General features: G+C 38.4%; 2 protein-coding genes and 1 long non-coding RNA gene across 3 annotated transcripts; 1 reads left to right on the top strand and 2 right to left on the bottom strand.

Moving 5' to 3' along the window:
• Positions 1 to 8,627: 8,627 nt before the first annotated feature.
• On the top strand, positions 8,628 to 20,646 carry LOC136217323 (uncharacterized). The gene is made up of 4 exons (XR_010683462.1): positions 8,628 to 8,836; positions 8,912 to 8,999; positions 18,911 to 19,035; positions 19,164 to 20,646. It is a non-coding gene; the product is annotated as an uncharacterized lncRNA (long non-coding RNA).
• LOC136217322 (uncharacterized mitochondrial protein AtMg00810-like) lies at positions 9,449 to 12,601 on the bottom strand. Its single transcript, XM_066003925.1, has one exon. It carries the CDS (start codon positions 12,337 to 12,339, stop codon positions 11,170 to 11,172), a length of 1,170 nt encoding a protein of 389 aa, XP_065859997.1. The 5' UTR covers positions 12,340 to 12,601; the 3' UTR covers positions 9,449 to 11,169.
• Positions 20,647 to 20,758: 112 nt separating the features above from the next.
• LOC136217320 (NAC domain-containing protein 86-like) lies at positions 20,759 to 23,329 on the bottom strand. The gene is made up of 6 exons (XM_066003924.1): positions 23,087 to 23,329; positions 22,714 to 23,000; positions 22,495 to 22,629; positions 22,151 to 22,408; positions 21,679 to 21,930; positions 20,759 to 21,576 (listed from the first exon to the last, which is right to left on the bottom strand). Exons 1-6 carry the CDS (start codon positions 23,235 to 23,237, stop codon positions 21,340 to 21,342), a joined length of 1,320 nt encoding a protein of 439 aa, XP_065859996.1. The 5' UTR covers positions 23,238 to 23,329; the 3' UTR covers positions 20,759 to 21,339.
• Between the last annotated feature and the right edge of the window lie 393 nt (positions 23,330 to 23,722).

The raw sequence follows: 23,722 nt of genomic DNA, 5'->3' as shown, positions 1-23,722 counted from the left end.
GCCATCACTCAACTTCTCACGGAAATTAAGGGACTCAAGGATCTTGTCAGTATTGTGACCACCGTCCAATCACAGCAACCTAAGCAAGATCACATTGCCAAGCTGACTGAGCTATTCCTTCTGATGATAAACCACATGAACTCCCTTGAAGGTAAAATCAATAATCTCTCTGCCCCTAATCCAGGATATGCAACTTCAGCTGAGTTAGATCAACAATTTGCCAAACTGAGAGCAGAACTACCCAACCTTGGGCCAACGGCTAATCCTGAGTATGCCACATCTGCTGAGTTGCAGGGATGCTTTGCCAAGCTAACTGCCAATCTTACATGTACACGAGAGCTCGTTTCCTCCATTTCTCAATGTACAATTGATCAACTCAGTGAAGCCGTGAGTCTTCTCAGTGTCAACAAAGCTCAGATGGATGTTGACCCCATCAATGATAAACTTTCACAAGGTATTCTACAGGCCGTTCGCTATGACAATGCTCAACGCATCTTCTATGGTTCTGCCCTATTGAAGATGTATCATCAATCCTTTGCTCAGATCACCAGCTCCCTTACTTGGCTTAGCAAGTCCCATGAGTGTATTATCAACCTGATCACTGGATCCATCCCTATTCCTCGAAATGTTCGAGATGATTGCGTTCCTGTAATAGACGGCTTGAGTGAGAGCACGAAGCGTTTACAACGCTATTCCAATGTTTTATCCTCAGCTGCAAGAAATGACACCTTTGTCTACAAACCTGATGCTGGCAAAACGGGGGAGAGAACTCAACCTGGAACTCAACATCAGACAGGTGCATCAGGAAGCAAAGTGAAAGGAAAGGGAAAGGCTGTATGAAGAAGAGTGATTAAAAAGAGAGACTAGTGAAACTGTTTGTTATAACCTTATTTTGTGTGGGCACAAGCATTTTGCACTTCAAGTAGTGTGCATTTGTATGTTTCATTCCTTGTTCCAATGAATGGTGTTTTTCATTCTGTTCCAATGCCATGCTTATCAATACTCATTAACATAAACATTGAACAAATAATTACTCAGTATACATAATAACGAGTAAATCAAACTGAGTATTCAAGCATTTCTGAAAGCTGACCTAGACACAAAATAAATTAGAACTAAATCTAGTCAGTACACACATCCTTAGTTTATCTCAAATAAATCTTGGTAGGTTTAAGAGGTAAATTAACAGATGCAACCCTTACGGGGGAGAAAATTCAGAAATATGAAAAATCAATCAATCATGGGGAATTTCAAAACTGAGTTCCATAATTATGCATTTTGCCAACATCAAAATGGGGGAGTTTGTTGAAACACCTTTCCACAAGATTTTGATTTGACAAAATCATCCATGATTAAGAGACAATTAAATTTATGTGCTTTATTTTAATTGTACTAATCCGTTTGTTCAATGTTGAGTATAAATATAAATAAAAGATAAATATAAGAAGTAAGACAGGAAGAGGTCAGCATAGAAGCCTAAAGTATCAAGCTGAGTGGAATCAAACTTAGCATCAAAAGACAAAGACATACATGCCCATAACAACTGTCTCACGAAGCTGAGCTGACTAAACTTATACTCAGATTGGAAATTGTAAATGACAAGGTTTTACGAAGTAGAAGCTGAGTGATTCTTCAGGACAGCATGAAAAAGTCGTTAGCTAAAAGACAATGATTACCACCCCTCTGTACCAATAATTGAATCCTTGGAAATACGCAGAAGACACATTCCGAGATGTATGGGTCAATGGATTATTGGTAAAGGACAACTGACATAAAAGGACAAACCAGACACAAGAAGACAAGTCTGACGTCTGAAGGAATGCAGAGGAAGGGAATGGCCGGAACAGTCTGAAGCTGACCAGAATCTGTCCCCTAAAAGAGTCGTTTTAACATTAACGGCTAGATCATTTCAAAATGATCCAACACAGATTTTTCCTATAAAAGGACAATCAAACCTCTTGGATCATTGCCGGAATTACAAGAAGAAAAATACAAGAGAGAAAAGATACAAAAACACTTAGATACAAAAAGAGATCTTACACCCATCTTTCATTCTTTGTGTAAATGCTAGAGTGATTACTTGTAATCTTCTAAAGTGTTCTTTGCTTGAAAAGGAACAAGTGTTTATCAATTGTAAAATTGAGAGTGCTGTGCTGAGTGTTTGGTTGTAAACATTCAGTGGTAGAGAAATCTAGGTGCTGGGTTGTAGCACTTAGTAGGAGTTGAGTAGACGAATAGAGGAAGGTACTCTTGCATATTCAACTGCCTTGTAATTGGTTTGTGCTCTACCTTTAAAGAGCTCAGTATTGGATTCTAAAAGCCCGGAGGACTCTAGGGACTGGACGTAGGCGGAGAGGCCGAACCAGGATAAGTGATACTGAGTAATCTCTAAACTCTCTCTCAATATATATATGTGCATGTGTTGTATGTGAAATTTACTCAGCATATAAAATTGTTTAAAGTTGACTCTGAGTAATTTCAAGTGCTGAGTTAGAAGCTGACCTCTAAGAGTGTCAATATCTAACTTATAAATAAAACAGCTTTAGTCAATATCCGTCCAAAGCTGTCTTATAGCATATCTGGCCAAGCTGACCAAAAGCTGAGCTGACCAACTTGCAAAATAACTAAGTCAGCATACAGTTAAACAAAAAAAGTTATATTAGTTCCTAACCCCCCCTTGGAACTAATCACACGGGACCAACAAAGTGAAGGTCCAACTTCTCATGAGCGGCCAACTCACGTTCCTGAAGATTCAATGACCATCCAGCAGATTGAATAGTCTGCTGAATATCTGCAAGGGAGCTGCACGCCTCATCAATGTTAGCATTGAAGTTACCAAAAATATTAATATTCCAATTTCTCAAAATAGTCCTCAGACCACGTAACTTATGACACAACAAAGGATCCAGCAGAAGAGCAGGGACAGGGCCATCCCAATGATTTTTTATTATCCCATAAAGCTCAGGATTACTAACCCACATTTTTTGAAATCTGAACCGAGAAATCCTACCAGAAGTAGTCGAAAATTTGAACAGAAGGGGGTGGTGGTCCGAGTGATGACGCGTCAGTCCCACACAGCATGAATTCCAAGTTTCCGCAAAATCAGCCGAAACTAAAGCCCTGTCAAGCCGAGAATTGACACGCGCCTCACCAGTTCTCCCATTACACCAAGTGAAGAAACAACAAGTAGAGGGAATATCCAGCCAATCCCCATCATCCACAAAATTCCTGAAGTCATGACAAGGTCTCGTAGCCGGAGGCCGTCCCGTTTTCTCATGAGCCCCAAGGATTGCATTGAAGTCCCCAATTAACAACCCTCTACCTTGTAAATTCAATTTGAGAGCATTTAGAGTCAAAAATAGGTCAACACGTCTGTTTGCCCAAATACTGCCATACGCAATTCCATAATAATGCTTAATGCCCTGCACATCCTGTTGCAAAACCACAAACTGTTCATGCTGAAGAATTACAGAGATTGCATCAGTCATAGCAATCCTTTGATGAATCCAAAGAGTTGGCTTATCATGCAGATTAACAGAGATCAGTTTTCAACAAGTTAGACATAAAGACTGATCAATAAAACTAGATGCCATACCTGAATTTGGATCCATTTGAACGGGACTATATTGTTGAGGTCTTTGGTACTGTTGGGGAATATTCGGTTGAAGCACATTATTTTGCTGCTTGTAGCTGAGGTATGGATGATCCCGCAGTCCAGGATTATATGTATTCGAGTATAGATCATACTTCCTTGGGGGATGTCCCTGATATCCGAGGACGACATTGATCTGTTCCGGTGTACCTTCGTGCAATGTGGGACATTCATCTGTGGCATGTCTAGTAACTGTACAGATCCCGCATGTCTTAACTTGAGCTGCTGTCCCTACAACCAAATTTTGAATAAGAGACGTCAAAGCATTTAGTTTTTCCTCAATGGAAGAAGTACTTACCTCATAAGCTTTCCTTGGAGCATCTTGTTGCTTCCCAAATTGTTGGGAAGTTGCTGCCATACTTTTGATCAGCTCTTTAGCTGCAGTTGGTGTTTTATCAAAGAGGCTTCCCCCCACTAGCAGCATCTATCATCTTTCTTTCCATGCCTAACATTCCCTCATAAAAATATTGAATAAGAGAATGTTCAGTTATCCCATGTTGGGGGCAGCTCGCACATAGTCTTTTAAACCTTTCCCAATAATCATGGAGTGTTTCAACATCCTTCTGCTTGATGTCGCTGATCTCTCTACGGATCATCGCTGCACGTGAGGCTGGAAAATATTTCTCCAGGAATACTTGAGTCATGCCGATCCATGTTGTGATGGATCCGGAGGGCAGGTTGAGAAACCAGTCTTTAGCTGCATCCTGCAAAAAAAGGAAAAGCTCTCAATTTTACTTGTTCCTCAGTAATTCCTTGTGGGCTCATACCTGAACAGACAGCATGAAACTCTTTTAGATGATTGTGCGGGTTTTCACTTTCCGTCCCATGGAATTTAGGCAAGTAATGGATCAGCCCTGACTTAAGCTCGAATGCCGCATCCAAGTTTGGAAATGTGACGCACAAGGGTTGCTGATCAACTTGAGGTGCATGAAGTTGCCTCAAAGTTCGTTCAGCCATTGTTTCTACTTCAGATGGTTCACTTTCCTCGCTGGAAATTCCCTATTCTTCACTAGAACTGGAAGTTTCATCCCCTTGTAATTTTTGCAACCTCACTTCTTTACGAAGTCTTCTTGCTAGCAATTCAATTTCTGATTCAAAAAGAAGTTGCTTCGAGTTTTCAGACCTGGTCATATATGGAATTAAATCAAGTTAGATTAGTCCCCGGCAACGGCGCCAAAATTTGACAGTTGTCGAATCCACCAAAAATAAAATATAACTTCACAGCCCTTAGGCTTGCACAAGGGTAAGCAAAGGTCGTACCCAAAGGACTAATACTGATCTAATTTGTAAATATAACCAAGCAAATGAATAAAAAGTAAAAAGGGGGGATTGGAATAGATGATTGCTAAATTAACAAAAGTAATGGAGTTGAGTTGAAATTGAATAAAATGATTAATTATAATTTCAGCTAAGGGATTCTTAGGCAAGGAATTTAGTTAGTCCTGATCATTGACAGAAATGATATTTCTTCTAAATTGCATATCAGACTAGTTTGGTATATTCTTCCTAAATAATGAATTAACCAAGTAAGACTATAGTTAACTCCTAATTAACGAATAACCTTACCTCAGCGGCTAAGATTCAACCCGTTAACAGCGTTAGGAATTAGAAGAACCTAATCTAAGCCAACCGATTCTCAGCGATATCGATTCAGAAACTTAATCGAAAATAGATGTATTAATGTCACATGGAGAGTTCTCAGTTTGTCAATCTGATTATCCCCAAATACAATCTAGATTTCAACTTTATAGCATCAATTGCTACTAACTCAGATTTAACTAAATAATGACTCGTTGATTATCTAGTTTAATCACACAGCTATATGCCAGTTTAATCAAATGAACAATCAGGCGTATCATTCAAAAGCAAACTAACAATTGAGATAAAATCCCTAAACACAGTGAATAAACAAATGATATGAATAAAGAGAAAATACTAGAAGAGAAACGATCTCACAATACTTGAAGATTCTTGCCTTTGAATTATCCCTTAACCGAAATAAAGGGTTTAGTTATGAATAGCCATAAAGAACAAAATAAATGTTTATGAGTTTTCCCGTCTGAAGAATGATACGTTCTCTGCAAAATGTAAAAAGTCTAAGAAAGAAGAGAGAGAGATAATCTCATCTAAAAACTAATGTTTTTGTAAAATAAGATATATCCCTCCAAATTAGCTAACAAAAGAATATTTTTTTCAATCACAAATCTTTTCTAATCTTCTCATATCCCTTATTTTCTGCCTTCTCCTTTGAGTAGGAAAGAGTCCTGATCAATCTAAACATCATCAGTTCAGAGGTCTTAGTCTTGGGCAAGACTAACTCCAATTTCGTTTCAGCTCCTTTGATTCAGTTCATCTTGGGCAAGACTAACTCCAATTTCGTTTCAAGTCCAAAGTTTCTTCAAATTAAATCCAATTCTGCTCCTTTTAATCATTTGAGTCATGTGGAGACAAATCATACCAAAACAAGCAATAATATCTGAAATAACACTAAATTAATTAAATAACCTAGCACTAAAGTGGACATTTGAACGTTGAATTGGACACTTATCATCAGTCTCATGCCAATGGTGGCCCAAAACGAAGGACGAATTGCCTCAAAATCAACCATTGGTTCTGCTAAACAAAGAAGTTCAGGTTTATGTTGCCTACATAAATTAGAAAGGTACCTCTGAGTGTTAGGGTTAAGGAGCCCCCTATAGTTCAAGAACAGAACTGTCATTCAAAACGAATAGGGGGTTTGATGGCCCGTTTCGCCCGGGATTTCTCTGCCTCATGTTTTCCGCCTCTGCGTGCTTTAATTGATGTCACAGTGTGCCACATTTCATCTTCTTGCTCTGCCTGGTCTGCCCAAGAAAGAGTGGGAGAAATATTGTTGTTGCCAGGAGAGTCAGGCCTCTCCACTTCATCAACCGACTCTATTTGTCCCAAGGGGCTCCCAGCGAACACAAGTTCTTTGTCAGGGCTGACCTTCTCAACATCAGTTTTCTCAGCAAGGTCAATAACAATTCTGGCAGTGGCAATTACCACCGGGACAATTGCACGATTCTCATCAGGAGGAGAAGGTTTCTTAGTCGGCGATTTTTGAAAAGATCGACTCTCCGGTGGTTTTTTATTTTTCCTGCAGTCATATGCCGAATGACCAATAGAAGAGCAAACTTTGCAGAACTGAGGAAGCCTTTCATAAACCACTTAAATCCAGATGTTTTTCCCTGCTTTCTCAACTCCAAGCTTCGTCGGTAGTTCTCCTGCCAAATCCACATCCAACAGTAGTCTAGCAAAATGCCCAAAATCACCCTCAAGGGTGGCTTTGTCAAACCGAATCAATCCCCCAATCCATGTTGCAATGTCCGAAAGAATTTGTCTATCCTAATATTCCCATGGAAGAGAGTAGAGGCGAACCCTAACCTGTGCATTAGTGGAACGTTCGGCATAAGGATCAAAATCCGGCACCCAAGGTTGAAGATGAAAAGTGCTCGGACGGGTATTCACAATCCCCTTGTTGACAACCATATCATGTGCTTCTTTGGAAGGCAAGATTACTTGAAAATATCCTTTACCAATCGCAATTAGCCTCCACTGAGCAGTGATTCCCCAAATTTTGGTTAAACTCGCCTTGAGGTCCGCCACTTTCCAAGGGGAATCCCCTTTAGATAGAACAAGTCTTCCGATAAGAGCGTGTGAGCAGAGAGCTAATCTCCTCTCATAGGCAGATTGCGAAATCCGAATGGATTTCAGGCCTCCAATGTCAGTAACCGTAGCAGAGGATTGATGAACCTCCGGAATGCCTCGTTTAACAACAGAGGAGAAAGATGGCACGGGTTTGTCACTAGTAAGGGGCTGATGAGGCAAGTCCGAAGCAAAACGGAGCTTAGGATTGAAGAGAACTTCGATACTAAGGAAATCATCCGGAGGAGGAGCTATGATCACAGCCGGCACGACGCCAATCGCCGGAGCAGCCAGACCGAAACCGACCACCTCAATGAAAATTCAAGACAACAGATTTGAGAGAGAGAAGACAGATCTGAAAAAGAGAAGATAGATCTAAAAGAGAGAGAAAGATCTAAAAGAGAGAGATAGATCTGAGAGAGAGAAAATAGATCTCAAAACTCTCCATCTTCATAAAAATTCTTCACTATGACAACAGATCTGAGAAAGAGAAGACAGATCTGAAATGTAGATAATATTAAAAACTTTTTTTCTTTTGGAAGAATATTAAAAACTTTAATCTGTGTAAAAAAAATATAAAGTATAAGAGTAGATTGGGCCGGTATGAACTCAGGCTTTTGAAATTGTTTTATTTTTAGCTCAGGTCATTCTGAGCCCAACTGCACGGGCCAGCGTGAACAAATTTAATTAGAGATTGTTAAAATAAAAAATAAAAATAAAAATATGAGTAGAGTGTGTGTGGGCATTATTTAATGATTAATTACAAGAGACAAAATAACAATTAGATAATCCCAATAATACTGTACCTTTTTGCAGTCGAACAATTAAATAGCGAATTTTCTGCCATTGTAATTTGAGCTTAAGATCAAGTGGTTGCGCACTTTTTTTTTTTTTGGGTTCAAATATTGAGTCCTTTTTATTTATAGCTACTAGTCTAGACCTGACTCCTGAGTTAACAAAGAACTACTATAATCCTGAAGGAGTAAAGGGAAGTAGTAAATTGAGGTAAAAAGAGAGAGACAAAAGCCCATTGCCTATTCAAACCCATAATTTAACAATTTAGCACCTACTTCATTCATTTTTGTTTTTAAATGACAGTTTTTTAGGTTTAAAAAGCATTTACTCCTCTCTCTACAAAAACATTTATTATTATTTTATTTGAAAAATTAATATATCTATATTTATAAATCAAATACAAAAATAGTACTGGAGAAAGTAAACTTTTATTTATGCTAGAGAAAGTGGGCCGAACTTTGGTACTTTTAGCCTCTTCCGTTCGGGCTGATTCAGGAAGGGTGTGTCTGTATTAGGCCTGTGGCTGGCTACTTCTTAGTTCTTATGGATTGAAATTTAAATCGAAAATGGTTGAAGCTGTCTAGAGTGTGGATTTGAATCAACACCTCATGAAATGCGTAGAATTCTTTTCTTCTTTTTCGCTTTACTGTTAACATACTGTTTTCTCGTTCGATCGGAGAATGCTATAGATAAATATATAGAATGTGATCTCATGTTATATTGGTAATATCTCTCTCTTATTTTTACTTTTCCGCTGGCTCGTTTAATTTTATAATTTTGTTGATTGCATTTTTATAGATTGCTCTGGTTGTTGGTTGGTCCTGCACAAGCAAAGAGCTAGACATCTGCTCTATATTTTTCTTAATCAAGAAGCTATGATTTTGAGGTACAGGAAACTGTTCTTAGATTATTTATTGTCTAATTTATAATCAGGAAGCTTCGAGTGAGTGAATGCATTCTGTTTGATAAAAGTTAAACTGATTTATTTGGTTCTTTCTTAAAAGGACATTTCGAGATATATTCAAGTTCAGTTAATCTATTCCATAAAAATAAAAATTCTTCAGTTAATCTATAATAGCCTCAAGAGGTCTTTTATTACTATACTAGAAGAAGTAAATTTTAAATCTTAAATTTCAATAGATTTGTGTCACAAGTTGGGACTTGACAAGCAGCTAGGTTTTCATGGATGCCTTTGTTGGAAACCTTATGTATTTGTTTTGCATTTTGTTTCTTGCTGTGAAGATTTTACTGAACATGTCTCTTGAAATTTCCAGGTGAACTATTGTTTATTTTTCCATTTACCAATTTATACTTGTTTTGGACACATCTCAGGATTGTCATTATTATATTATTGTTTGTGAAGTTCCATGTGCACCAGCTGTTTTGCGGATTATTTGCAAGGTAGCCTATGAATATAAATTAGAATGTGAACTCTTGTGAAGTTGTAAAGCGTATCATGCATAACCAAGGGTAGAGTTTTGTGGGATAACTTACTATGTTGTATGTAGTATTAATCTATCGATGTCTATCATATGGGTTCACTTGGAGTGAGGACCTTGAGATTAATTATTGTAGCAAACAAATAGAAGGTCATCCTTGAAACTTCTTGGACCATGAACATTTAGAGTTTCTTCTTGTTGTAACAAACACAAAACTCAGAAAATAAAGTGGTATATTAAGACCTCACAGCCCAATCAACATCCCTATTATGACCCCTATATCTGTATAAAACATGCATTATTACAATACTAACAACCGAAACAATTTCCCAATATACAGTTATTTCTTGCCCTCCAAATATAGTTAACAACAGCAAGAAAAGAAATTCTTCTAACTGTTGCGAGAATTGATTTTCCTGTAGCATGTTTGCACATCCAATTGATGATTTTTCTCCATCTAGAAAGAGAATCTGGAATCTTACATCACCTTTATCATCCTGCATGACACGGACAATAAGGGGAAAATTGAAGAACAAATACTCAATGGTTTCTGAAGTACTATCACAGAAAAACTGACATTAGTTTTTAGGCTTTGATTCCACTTAGCAATTCTGATTTTGACTGCTAATTTTCCTTGTAAAGCAAGTCATGCTATAAAGCTATGTCTTGGGATACATTTATGTCACAATACAAGCTTCCACAAGCACTTGAACATTTTAGAACTTGATAGGCATTGTCAACTGAATAAAAGCCAAAGTTATGAGGTTTCCAGGTCATTTTATCTTCAAGATTGTCATTCAGCACAAAGTTTCTGATTGTTTGCCAAGTTTGCTTAGTAATTGTATCACGTACAATCCAACAAAATGACCTCATACATCTACAACCTTTGCTGTTTTTTTGGAATATCAAGCATAGGTAAAAGAAATTGCAGGAAATAATTCTTTCGGACTCTTACCACTGACCCAGGGATCAAACCAGAGGGTGAATATCCTACCATTACCAATTAGTTAACAGAAAAACTGGTTGAAATCATCTTTGATCTTGTAAATACATCGCCAACTCCAAACAGCATCAAAGGGGCGAAGGATCCCCCAAAACTCAGCTGCTTCAACTTGTTCTGAACGACCGAAGTAGCCCAAAAAGAGCCCTTTAAAGACAATTTCTCAAATATGTCTGCCTAGAACAGCTTTGTTCTACACAATGAGGTCTCATAATAATGATGCAGAAAAGAGGAATGGAATAACTCTGATTCTCATTGATTGATGAAGAAAACAAAGGAATGCTTAAATAGGCAGAGCCATTACAAGAAAACAAAATAGGAGATATAACAGAATAGCAAAATGACAAAGTTTGTTGAGGAATTTGTTGCTGAGCTGTGGCAAGGACAAACGGTAACTCTTGGTGGCTAAGGCAAGGATGAAGGAGAGAATCTGGTGAGGTAGAAGATGAATGAAACGGTGCGGATTGGTGAGGTGGGGGAATAAGTGAAACGGTGCGTATTGGTGAGTTTCAGAGGAGACCAAAACGGTACGTTTTGGGTAAGTGAAATTAGGTCAAAAACAGATTGGAAATTGGGGAAAAATTGGGGGTGACCGTTGTATCAGCTTTTGACCGTTATTACTCCCCCTCAAACTTGACTTGGTACAGATTGAGCAAGCCAAGTTTGGAAAGGAGAAATCGAAGGTGAGGGGAATGCTGGGCTTTAGTGAAGAGATCGGCTAATTGCAGAGAGGAAGGAATTGGCATGAGACGGAGTAATCCCCATTTGACCCGTTCACGAACCACATGACAGTCAATGTCTATGTGTTTAGTTCGTTCATGGAACACAGGATTGTGGGCAATGTGAAGGGCCGAGATGTTGTCACAAAACAGCATTGCAGATGTCAAGGGGGTGCAGGTGATGTCTTTCAGGAGATTAGTGAGCCAATGAAGTTCACAAGATGTGGAGGCTAAGGCCCTGTATTCTGCTTCTGATGAAGAGCGAGAAACAGTGCTCTGTTTCTTTGATCGCCATGAGATGATGGCATTTCCAAGAAAAACGATATATCCTGTGATGGAGCGTCGAGATTCAGGACAAGATGCCCAATCGGAATCGGAAAAGGCTTGAAGTTGAAGGTTGTTCTCAGCAGGAAAGAACAAGCCTAAGCCAATAGTGCCCTTTAAATAGCGAAGGATTCGATGAGCTCTGGCTAAGTCATCAGTGGTTGGCTGGTTTAGGTGTTGGGAAAGGGTATTGACAATGTAAGAGAGTTCAGGGCGAGTGTGGGTGATGTATAAGAGTTTTCCAATGAGTTGTCTGTAGGATGTGATATTGGACAAGGGGGAGGCATTTGGAGAAGGCTTGTGATTTGGCAAAGCAGGTGAGGAGGCTGGTTTGCAAGTAAGGAAGTCAAGGTCTTGAAGGAGCTCCAGTATATATTTCCTCTGGCACATGTGGAGGCCCTTTGAATTTCTGGAAAATTCAAAACCAAGAAAGTAATGTAGGGAGCCCAGATCTTTGATGCTGAACAATTTGTCCAGATGTTGTTTGGTAATTGTAATGGAGTGAGTGTCATTGCCAACCAAAATGACATCATCCACATAAACCAGAATGGCACTGAAGAGAGAAGATCTCTGTTTGGTGAACAAGGAGGGGTCAGCAGCAGATTGTTTATAGCCAATTGACTTGATTGCTTGAGTGAGCTTCAAATTCCACTGCCTGCCAGCCTGTTTTAACCCATAGAGGGATTTGTTCAGTTTGCAAACTTGATTTGGAGCAGTGGCTGTGATTCCAGGGGGAAGAGTCATGTAGACTTCCTCATCCAAATCACCATGCAGGTCAGCATTGTTGATGTCAAGTTGTTGAATATCCCATTATCTTGCAACTGCAACTGCTAACAGTGTTCTAATTGTTGTAAATTTTGCCACAGGAGCAAAAGTTGTAGTGTATTCAATCCCCTCTTGCTGTGTGAATCCCCTTGCCACAAGCCTTGCCTTGAACCTGGCAATACTTCCATCTGTCTTGTACTTGATCCTGAAGATCCATCTGCAAGTGATTGGTCTTTTTCCATCAGGTAATGTGACAATATCCCATGTGTGGTTAGATTCAAATGCCATTAGTTCTTCATTCATTGCCTGTTGCCACTCTACTTCTTGCTTTGCCTTGTGATAGGACTTAGGTTCTTGGTGACAAGTGATGTTTATGGAGAACACTTGTTTGGTTTTGTATAATTTGGAGTAGGATAGGTGTTTGGATAGGAGATGTGGTGTGTTTGACAAGGGTGGTGGTGTGAGGCCTTGTATGAGTGCTAAATGGTAGTCTTTGAGGTAGGTTGGGGTCTGTCTGGTCCTGTTTGATTTCCTGGTGCCAATGAGTTCAGGCTGGTTGTTGTCTAGAATGTGTTGCCCTCCTGTATCATCATTTGGTTCTGTGTCATCAACATCATTATTGGGAATGATAATAGGGTGCTCAGGTGGCTCATTTTCTTCCTCGCCTTCATGCATTGGAAGGGCATCATGTATGATGTCAAGTTCTTCATCGCTGCAAAACTTGTTAGAGTTTGGAGACTCCTTCTCCTGAAATGGGAACACATTCTCATAGAATTTGACATTCCTGGAAAAGAAAATGACATTAGTAGTAAGATTCATTAGCTTGAATCCTTTAGTGCCAGTTCTATATCCCAGAAAAATGCATTTGATTGCTCTGTCAGTGAACTTGTCTTTGTTTCTGCTTAGAGTGGATGCATATGCAAGACAACCAAACACTCTTAGGTGATCCAGACTAGGTCTTTCACCATACATCTTCTCATAAGGTGTTGAATTTTCAATGGCAGAAGAAGGTAGCCTGTTCATAATGTGGACAGCATGAGTAACAGCATCAGGCCAATAGGATTTAGGTAGGGAGCTTTGTAACATGATGGCCCTTGTGATGTTCATAATTTCCTGGTGCTTTCTTTCAACTCTGCCATTTTGCTGAGGTGTTTCAGGGCATGATGTTTGATGCACTATGCCTTCTTTTACATAGAAATCCCTCATGAGAAACTCTGGCCCATTGTCAGACCTTATGACCTTCACCCTTCTGTCAAACTGTCTGTGCACATAAGTGCAAAATTGTTGTAACAATTGTCCTGCTTCACCCTTTGTTTGCATCAGTGAGATCCATGTGTATCTACTTTGGTCATCTAAAATGGTGAGGAAATAGTGTTTTTCATTATAGGACTCTCTTATAGGCCCCCATATATCAACATGGATTAAATCAAAGGAATTTTTGGCATTACTTTCACTTAATGGAAAAGGAAGTTTCTTTTGTTTGGCTCTTTGACAAATATCACAAGGCTTTTCATTCATTGAATGTAAATCAGTACAAGATATCTTGAGTCTTTTAAGTCTCTCAAGTGAAGAGTGTCCTAATCTAGCATGCCAAGTGTTGGCTTTGATTGAAAAAGAAAAGGCATTACAACTTTTAGATAAGGGTAAAGGGTACTCCAGATAATATAGGTCTCCTATTTCCTTAGCCAAGCCAATCTTCTCCCAGTTTGTAGTTGCCTGTAGCATACACATGGACCCTGTTATCACTATGCAAACGTCATTCGATTGTATAAGTTTACTAGTTGATATGAGATTGTACTCAAAACTAGGGATGCACAAAACATTATGCAAAGTCAGTTGTGTGCCAAGCTTGACAGTTCCTGTATAAACGGCTTTCACAGCATTTCCATTTGGCAAATTTATACTGCAATCATCTATCTTATCATAAGCACTATAAAACTTGGGGTCACAGATAATGTGATCAGTGGCTCCTGAATCAATTATCCAGTAAGGTTTATCAAGCTTCATATTAGTGAGGTTTAGAGTGATACCATTGCTTTCATGTTTGGTGAGGGTGTTTACAGTACTGTTGGAGCTGGTTGCCTTGTTGCTGGGATCATGTGGTAGTAATGCCACCAATTTCTGATATTGCTCCCTTGACAGTGTGAATCTTTCATTTGAATTAAAAGTCCCTTCTTCCTCACCTGAGTCTGTGTCCTCCCTGTCTTGCTTATGATTGACAGCATTGTTTGCCCTGGATTGATTGTTTCTGTTGCTATTTCCACCTCTTCCATTCTTGTTGCCATAGCTAGGTGGATAGCCATGCTTTTTGAAGCAAATGTCCTCAGTATGACCTGTATTTCCACAATATGTGCAGGTTGCATGGTTTCTGTTCCATCCCTTCTTGCCTGAGCCTCTCTGGTTGTTGTTTCTGTTGCTTCCATTTCCACTTGGCCTGGATTGATTGTTAGTAACAGATCCAGCAAATATCATTCCTTCCTGGTTGATCTCAGATTTGTTTGCATCAAGGCCAAACTGCCTCTCATGCTGAATAGACAGTGCAAAAGCCTGGTTGAGAGATGGAAATGGACTCATTAGCAGAACATGAGAGCATACACTGCTGTATTTCTCATTCAACCCTTGTAAAAAGGTCATCACTTGATCAGAATCTTGTTGGCTCCTTACAAGCTTCAAGGCATCACAGCTACAAGCAGGATTGCAACTGCATCTTGGTACTGGCCTCAGATTCAGCAACTCATCATACAAAATCTTCAGATTTGTGTAGTGGTCTGTCACATTGCTTGTTCCCTGCTTAAAACTGTGTATCTCTCTCCTCAGCTCCAGGATCCTTAGAGAATCAGTCTGAGAGAACCTTTCCCTTAGATCTGCCCATATATCATAGGCTTTGTCAAACCACATGATGCTTTTGGCAATGGATGGAGATACAGCATGATGAATCCATGACATTACCATGTTGTTACACCTTTCCCATTGATTGTTCATTGGATCTCCGGCCGCCGGCGCCTGAATCGTGCCATCAACAAAGGCATACGTGTTCTTTGATAAAAGAGCAACCTTTACAATCCTGGACCATTGATGATAGTTTGAACCTGTGAGTGGTTATGTGACTAGTGACAGAGCAGGAGTTTCATTTGCAGACAAATGATAAGGACTGGTGACAGCGATGGCATTATTATTTGCCATTAAAGCTGATATTTTTCAGAGTTTTAGAGCAGAATTGGCTCTGATACCATCATAATAATGATGCAGAAAAGAGGAATGGAATAACTCTGATTCTCATTGATTGAAGAAGAAAACAAAGGAATGCTTAAATAGGCAGAGCCATTACAAGAAAACAAAATAGGAGATATAACAGAATAGCAAAATGACAAAGTTTGTTGAGGAATTTGTTGCTGAGCTGTGGCAAGGACAAACGGTAACTCTTGGTGGCTAAGGCAAGGATGAAGGAGAGAATCTGGTGAGGTAGAAGATGAATGAAACGGTGCGGATTGGTGAGGTGGGGGAATAAGTGAAACGGTGCGTATTGGTGAGTTTCAGAGGAGACCAAAACGGTACGTTTTGGGTAAGTGAAATTAGGTCAAAAACAGATTGGAAATTGGGGAAAAATTGGGGGTGACCGTTGTATCAGATTTTGACCGTTATTAAGGTCTTTTATGCCTAGACCTCCTTTCTTATTTAGAGGTGTTTTATTAGGTAAAGTGAGTGAAACAACTATCTATTATAGTCATTAATCAAGGCATAGAGAAATTATGACATCCCACTTTGAGATCTATTTTTAATATTTTATTATTAGACTTTTAATATACCATTTCACTTTGTTCCTTCACCTCTAGAAAACAAACAAGAACTTATAATCTGAGTTGTTCTTCTAACATTTTCTGGTGTAGAAAACTATTTCTAGGTATCCTTGTTTCAAGTTACTTCAAGATTTTATCATTGCCATGAGGGTATAGTTTAGTACATTGTTTAACTAAAGAACAATTTAGGATTCATGTTAGGTGATCATGAAATTTTTGTTGCATGTTTTTCACAGGTCTGGGAATTTCCATCTTCTGTACTTTTCATCATTCATTTGTTTGTTTGCTCTTCCAACACTGTGGCTTTAGAAGGTCAGATGCACAAGAATTTACTTAGAATCATGAAAAAAATATTCCACAATTTTTAATGATTCAATCATACAATTTCTTGTTGTTAATGGATCCTTATCGTTTCTATTGACATAACTGCTACCTCTCCTTATTTTGCAATTACTTCCTCCTGCAATATTTCATTAATTTATAGGCATAAAGCCCAATCTAACCCTCATTCTATACCATAGAAATCAATTGACTCCCTAACCTCTTCGGATAGCCAAATGAGCCCCCATCCTGGAAAACATATTTGTCAAAAAAAGAAAGTTTTAATACACTGGAAAACCCAAATCCTCCTTTCCGTTATCATCTTCCAGACGGTGGCTCTGTTTTTTTTTTTTTTTTGTTCCTGCCAAAGCATAGTCACCATAAAACCCAGATCAGGAACCAAAACTTCCGTTATTTATATCTTATACAATAAGAACTAAGAAACTTTCAATTGAGAAGCAAGGGCAACATCAACAATTCAGCAGCCACATATGGGAGTGACGGAAATGGACTATGATAATGGCTTCGCCGCCTACTCCGACACGTCGAGAACTGAGATTTAAAAAAAAAGACATCGAGAACAGAGATAACTATTGACAGAAAAGAGAGGCATGAAGCTTGCATAGAGTCGCACACAATTTTTTTCTTTTTTACACTTGTTGATTGTTTTCACATGAATCTTCTTTTGGTTAGGATTGTTGTTAGGAGAGACATCTGGAGCAGGTGTACATTCTAATAGAATGAATCTGGTGTTTAGTTGTTTCTGTCAACCGGTCCCCAATTGATGGTTTTAGTAAAGTATATGGATTGATTTGCTGATTTTAAGAGAATAAGGACCTAATTGAATATGGATGTATAGATTAAGGGGTTAATTGGGCTTTATGCCTAATTTATAATATGGCCCTAACTTCTTTTTTCCTGAGCCAGATAATTATGCTGTAAATCCAATTTATGGACACTTGATACACTAAATACTATTCATTGATTTTTATACTTGTCTGATAGAGGAGTTTATAAGAACGGTAGTCATTTTCTGCCCGTATTTGTTGGTTGGAGTTGTCAAATCTTAAAAATACTGCTATTTATTTAACTCTATGGTGCACAGGTAGTGTTATTAATTCTGCTTCACTTTTGTAGTTATTTCACGTCTATGATCAGTAGGAAATAAAAACTTAAATAATGCTGGAGATGATTGAAGTTGTCAACTAATTTTACCATGATTGCCCAAATTTTAGATTTGTTTTTTTCGATTGGTTTCAGATTATTTTTATGAATTAATTTGTTGTAGTTAGTGCACTGAACTTGATAATATAATGTATTTCATAGTGGTCCTTCCTATGGCTTATGAGCCACCCAAAGGAAGCATGTGTCTTCATCTCTGAAATACATGAAATTCAGTTGGAGAAGGCTGCAACACTCTTTGTCTTCAGCTATGGCCATTTTTTCTTTAATCTGATTGAAGCCTTGTCGTATTTTTGACATTAAAGTTTCTTTGAAGATATGTTTTTCATGAAATATCTTCCATCTGGGTCTAGTTACAAATACCTTGTCAGATATCATAAAGATGGAGTCTTCTTTGGTAAATGTGCCATAACAGATGATAATTTTCTGGTTTGTTTTAGGATGTCGGTTGGAAGTATTCATGCTTTATGATTGTGTCTGTTTTTGGATTATTGGGAACAAAAAAATGTAAATAGAAATCATACCTTTCTAATTTGGGCCTATTTGTGCACAAGTTAAAAGTTTATGTGTCGTGTTCTACTTTTGAAGAAAAGTCTGAGACTTGTTAAATAGGTGGATGATATTAAGCTGTGAAATTGGTCTCATGCTACTTTTTTGATGATGTATAATGAAAGCTCTGCTGCTTATTAGTTAAGAGATAGTTGTCATTACATGTTGCAAATGGATAGGATAGGTTCCATATGTTTTAGGGAAAAAGCGCATCCTACTCTTGTTTCATATAGGATTTTAGAAACACTATTGCAAAATTCAGTGTGTCAATTGCAGCCAATTTGAAGTCCAATGATCATAGGGCTGTTGGGATTTTTGAGAAGAATACAAAAGAAAATAAGAAAATGGTGCTAACAATTTTATTCAATTTGTTAATGTTTTGCATTAAAATAAAGATATAGATTTATGTTTTTTTATTAGGCTTATAATGCAACAATAAAGGAGATTTTAAAGCAAACAATAAAATCTCCAATAATTATGTCACTAACAAATAAAGACTCATTAAAACTAACTTAGTCAAATAACAAACTTTGAATCAGAAAAATCATAATCTCAACAAGGGCAATTTAGGTGATGTAAAGGTGAATCTATTTACCCAAATGATGGAACGTTTTAGCTGTGAATAATTGACCATTGATTTAAAGGTTTGATGAAGTTAAATGGGACTATTTGACGAGTTTTGTTCCTTTTGAAACATACAGACTCGGATCTAAAGAGATGCTCTGAGGCCTGCTTCTGTGCTCATGCAATGCAATGAATGTTTCCCATGCTGGACCTGTTCACAGGCCTTGCCTGCATCCAATGGGCTGAGTTTGGATAAGCAAAGGTTTGACTCCAGTCTGCTAAAGCCCATCTATTTTGAGAGCAGATTTGAGATTTATAAAAGTAGAACGGATCCATCCGGTTGCCTTGATCCATCCTATTAATATTAATTATTAATTTACATATTAGCAGGTTCAGCGCCTATGGCAGGCGGCTGTTATCAGCAGCGTTTGGCTTATTTGGAAGACCCGTAACATGGCTATCTTTTAAGAGGAGCTCCCTTCAATCCAAAACACAAAATTCACCCTTAGGAGACTTATACGGGAAACGAACAGCTTAACGAAAGGGTGCTGTTACAGCGCGTATGACAGGCTAATTTTACAAAACTTTAATCTGATCCCAAGGCCTCCTCCAGCGGCGCAAGTAACCGCTGTCCGTTGACTCGTTGCCCCACCTTTCTAGCTCAAGGTTAACACTGATGGGTCGGCAAGAGGGGCTAACGGGGCAGCGGGAGCCGGCGGCATTTTCAGGACACACTGGGGGTTTGCAAGAGGATGCTTTGCTTTTCCGATTCGCATGGCCAATGCTCTCCTGGCTGAGTTTCAGGCGGTAATGTTTGCGGTTGATATCACATGGGAACGAGGATGGCAAAAATTATGGATCGAATCTGACTCCTTGATTGTAGTCCAGTTACTACAACGACGAGTAGTTCTGGTTCCGTGGCAGATTAAACAGCAGTGGTTGAAGTGCCTGCAGCAGTGTTATGAGATGGATATCGCCATTTCTCACATCTAGAGGGAGGGTAACCGGGTGGCCGACGCACTAGCCCGTTTTGGTGTCCTTAGTGATAGCATTCCTTGGTGGAACTCAGCTCCGGCTTTCTGCCATGACTTCATCCTAGAAGATATCAGATCTGCTCCTCATTTCCGATACTCCTAGGCTTTTAGCTATTCTAATTGCTTTGCTTTTATCTGTTTCTTTTTCTTTATTCTTTATTCTTTTATTTCTTGCTCTTGTATGCGCTTTTATTCTTTTTTCTTTTGGGCGAGTCTAGTCAGTTTCCAGAGGTGCCAACATAGTTGGGATGTCTGTTACTGACATAGTCTCATTCTAATTTCTAATAAAAAAATCTTTTTTAGGTGGGCTTAATGTTTAACTCTGATTTTAGGCGAAAGCATATTGGGCTCAACTCGTGCTCAAGCACATATTTATACTAGAATCATTAGGATAATGAGAAACTTCCCATGGAGCCAAGAGACTGGGTATGCCCGTGCTTCAGCTGATGGACACTTCACTCTATCAAAGCAGTCCTACTCAATGCTACAATGCTAAAGGAGGTTTCTAGCAGAAGCAGAAGCAGAAGCAGAAGAAGGGGGTGAGAGTAGATTGGCGTGAGGCTAGTGGAGATGAGTCAGGTCCAGACGGAAAAGTGGAAGTGGTGGTCGGAGCACGTCTTGGTGGAGAAGAAGGACGACTCCGCCTTGTAGGTGGGTCTTTCCTTGGCCTCATCCACTCTTCTTTTTGATTCGTAATTGCTCAAGCTGGGAATTGTGAATTTTATCAATTTTTTTGTGGATAATTCGAGTGATTCAAATTCTTTTCTCGAGTGAATGCATTCTGTTTGATAAAATTTAAACTGATTTCTGTTATTTGCAAGAGGGAAGCTGATGGAAAATGTGTGCTGCAAAGATAAGAAATATTTTACGCCATTGTTAGAGAATAAACCATTGCCTGCATTTTCTGTTTCTTGTTACTGAAACATTGCTGTTTTTGGTGAAAGCCAGGTGGTTTAAGTTAGACAATAAGTCCTTCAGTTAAGTGCAGAGTACTAGTTATAGTTAATCTTTTCAATCAAAATGATCTATACTACCCACTGAACTGAAGAGTGTTCAAATTAATTCTTAATTCATGAGTTGGAAGTCACAACTTTAGGGATCAAGTTGAAGAATCTTGGAGACCAAGTTCTTTGTGTGGAGTAGGGACCATTATCTCATATTTCATTTGTCATGTTTTACCTTAAGTTAGTTTTTTTAGAAGGAAGCCCCTTCTAGCTTTCCCTGCCACCATATAGAATATACTAGGTTGCATCAACAAAAGTTTTGCATTTGACACCAACTTTCAGCACATCATATTGCAATACCACATATACAACTCATCTATGTTGCACGGACACGGAAACAGACACAAGAAACCTTATTTCTAAAACACAACCTTCGTAAAATAATCTTCAAATAAAAACAGACACAAAACGTGGAAACACTACTAACCAGAAGTGTCCGTGCAATATAGCAACTCCTTGAAGATACACACAACAGAAAAACTCCTGCATCTAGTCATCAATAAGAACATCTTTTATGCCAAGTATAGCTCAATGAAGAACCAGAAAGTTCTTAATGGCAGCTACGAACACAACCAGGCCTATAAATACATTAATAATATAAACTGATATTGGAGGGTATGACATTGAGGTCTCTGTGGTAATGGAAGAGCATGTCTTATCCGAACCACTAGTTGACATCAAACTTGTTTTTGCAGTTACCATTTTCTGGTCTCTTTCAGTCTTCAGAGTGATTTTTTCCTCGCGCAACTTTCTAGCTTCTCTTGCCTGCAAAACAATTAAACAGAGTTTAGTTTCTTTACTGGAAACAAGTGCATGTTAAGTGCTAATATGCATCTTATTCAATTCAGATGATCCTGACAATTTCACCTGGATTTGACTTTTTCCTGCAGCCATGTTTAGTTTCTTTTTCCTGGCTTTTAGCTTATAACTGATCTCTTCATGTCCTTCTAGATTCTTTGTAGCTCCGAGTTGCTCATATCTTGAAGAAGGTAAAGTTTCGAAACGTGCTTGAAGTCCTAATTTTGGAGCAGGTAAAGTTTCAGTGAGTAACTGAACACTTTGCATCTGTCGGTATTCTTTTAAACTGGTATACCCATTGGTGAAGTTTGAATCTCCAAACTGAAATTTGATTAACAAAATCCTATAAGTTGTTAATACTTGAAAAAACTGCAAAATCCTACAATTTGAAGAAGATTATTACTGCAAAATCAAATTCTTAAGATGAATATTTATTGCTAGTTGTGTCTTTGTGCCAATTGCCATCCTAAGTGCAGTAATAAAGTATTATGCATTTGAGGTATTCATGAATTTGCAGTTGGAGGAGAACATTTTTCATTACCATTCCATAGATATCGTTGGAATCCATGTCAGAAATGTCCTCAAGACAGATTCCATTGTCTGCAGGAAGTGTACCAAAAGAGGAAGCATCAGCATCCTCAAACTGATACATGAAAGGACCATTTTGGAAGTAATCATCGGGCAATCCTAGGTCATCGACACAGATGCCTTTATCTTTTTGAATTTGTTGTTGAAATGTGTCGGGTGGGTCCATATTCACCCCATTATAAAGAATCTTCACAAGTTGCTGTTGAACCTCCTGGAATAATAATAAACACGAATTAGCATTTTTAGGTTTGATAGTAACACAATTTAGAAGACTGTATAATTAATTATATATATCACCTCTGAGGTTGAGGGCACTGCTGGAGGAACATCAAAATCAGAAGGCCCTCCCCGGCTAAATTCAGGTTCACGACAGGCTAAATATTCTGCCTTGTCATCTGCTTTTAGTTTCAATTTACAGAGGACCAAATGTGCCTGGATAAGTAGAAAAGAAAGACAAAATGTTATAATCAGTATAGCTAAGTTGTAGGTAGAGTAATGAATGAAGAAGTTAGAAACCTGGTGAGGAGGGAAAGCTTTAGGCTCGTATTCATGAATGACCCAGTTAGTCCTCATCTCCTTTTTATTAGGTTCAACATATTTGTGGAAAACTAGCGTTCTCTTTTCACCTATCTTCGTCCTGGTGCCTTTGGCTTTGATTGGACGCGCTGCACCAGTAGGTTTCCAGTGACCAGTCTTAGTTGATCTGTTGTAACGAGGTTTGTTGAAGTTTTTATTCAGCATCTCCCTTTTATGAAAGAAATACCACTCCTCTGCATTGCATCCTTGAGCTGCTGCTGCATATTCTGCGAATGAAATAAATGAAATGAAATCACACAATTATATCAACATACATACATACTTGAGTGAAAGAAAGATAATATAGAAGTACTTGGCAAATCCCAGGGCTCGAACTTGCAGATATCAATGAGAAAAATATCATCACACACTAGTGGGAGAGTTCCATTGATCTTGCCTATCAGAAAGTAATTAATGATTTCTTCATCAGTTGGATGAAATCTATAACCTACTCTCATGTCCATTTCTGAATCAAAACAGATACAGAACAGACTATAATCAACTGTGCTCTGTTCTTACTCTCATGCTCACTTTACTTAAATAAGCTAAAGATGGATAGAAGATCTTGCTATAGTATAGAAACGTCTTTGGCTTTTTAGCTATTTATTATTTTTATTTTTATTTTGAGAAAGCGTGGTTGCCTTCAAGTGGAACCCCACCCCACCACTTTGTCTGATGATGTAAGTATCCGACTCACGAGTGATGCAAGTATCCGACTCACGAAACATACGCGCCGCCATATATGGCTCAAAGCTCATGTTAGTCCCTAACTTATAATTTCAAAGTCAATTCAATCTCCAAACTACTAAAATCAATCAATCAAACCCCTAAACAGAGCATTGGAAAAAGCATTTAGCTATTAATATTATATTCTAGAATATTCATATTAATTTCCCAGGATTGCAATAGAAGATGATAAGATAAAACCACCCAAAAACCTTGGACAGTA

The sequence above is a fragment of the Euphorbia lathyris genome, chromosome 2, assembly GCF_963576675.1.
Source record: "Euphorbia lathyris chromosome 2, ddEupLath1.1, whole genome shotgun sequence".
In the NCBI taxonomy this organism is placed as follows: Eukaryota; Viridiplantae; Streptophyta; class Magnoliopsida; order Malpighiales; family Euphorbiaceae; genus Euphorbia; species Euphorbia lathyris.
Note: the sequence above shows the minus strand (reverse complement) of the source record. Positions and strands in the feature narration are given on the sequence as shown.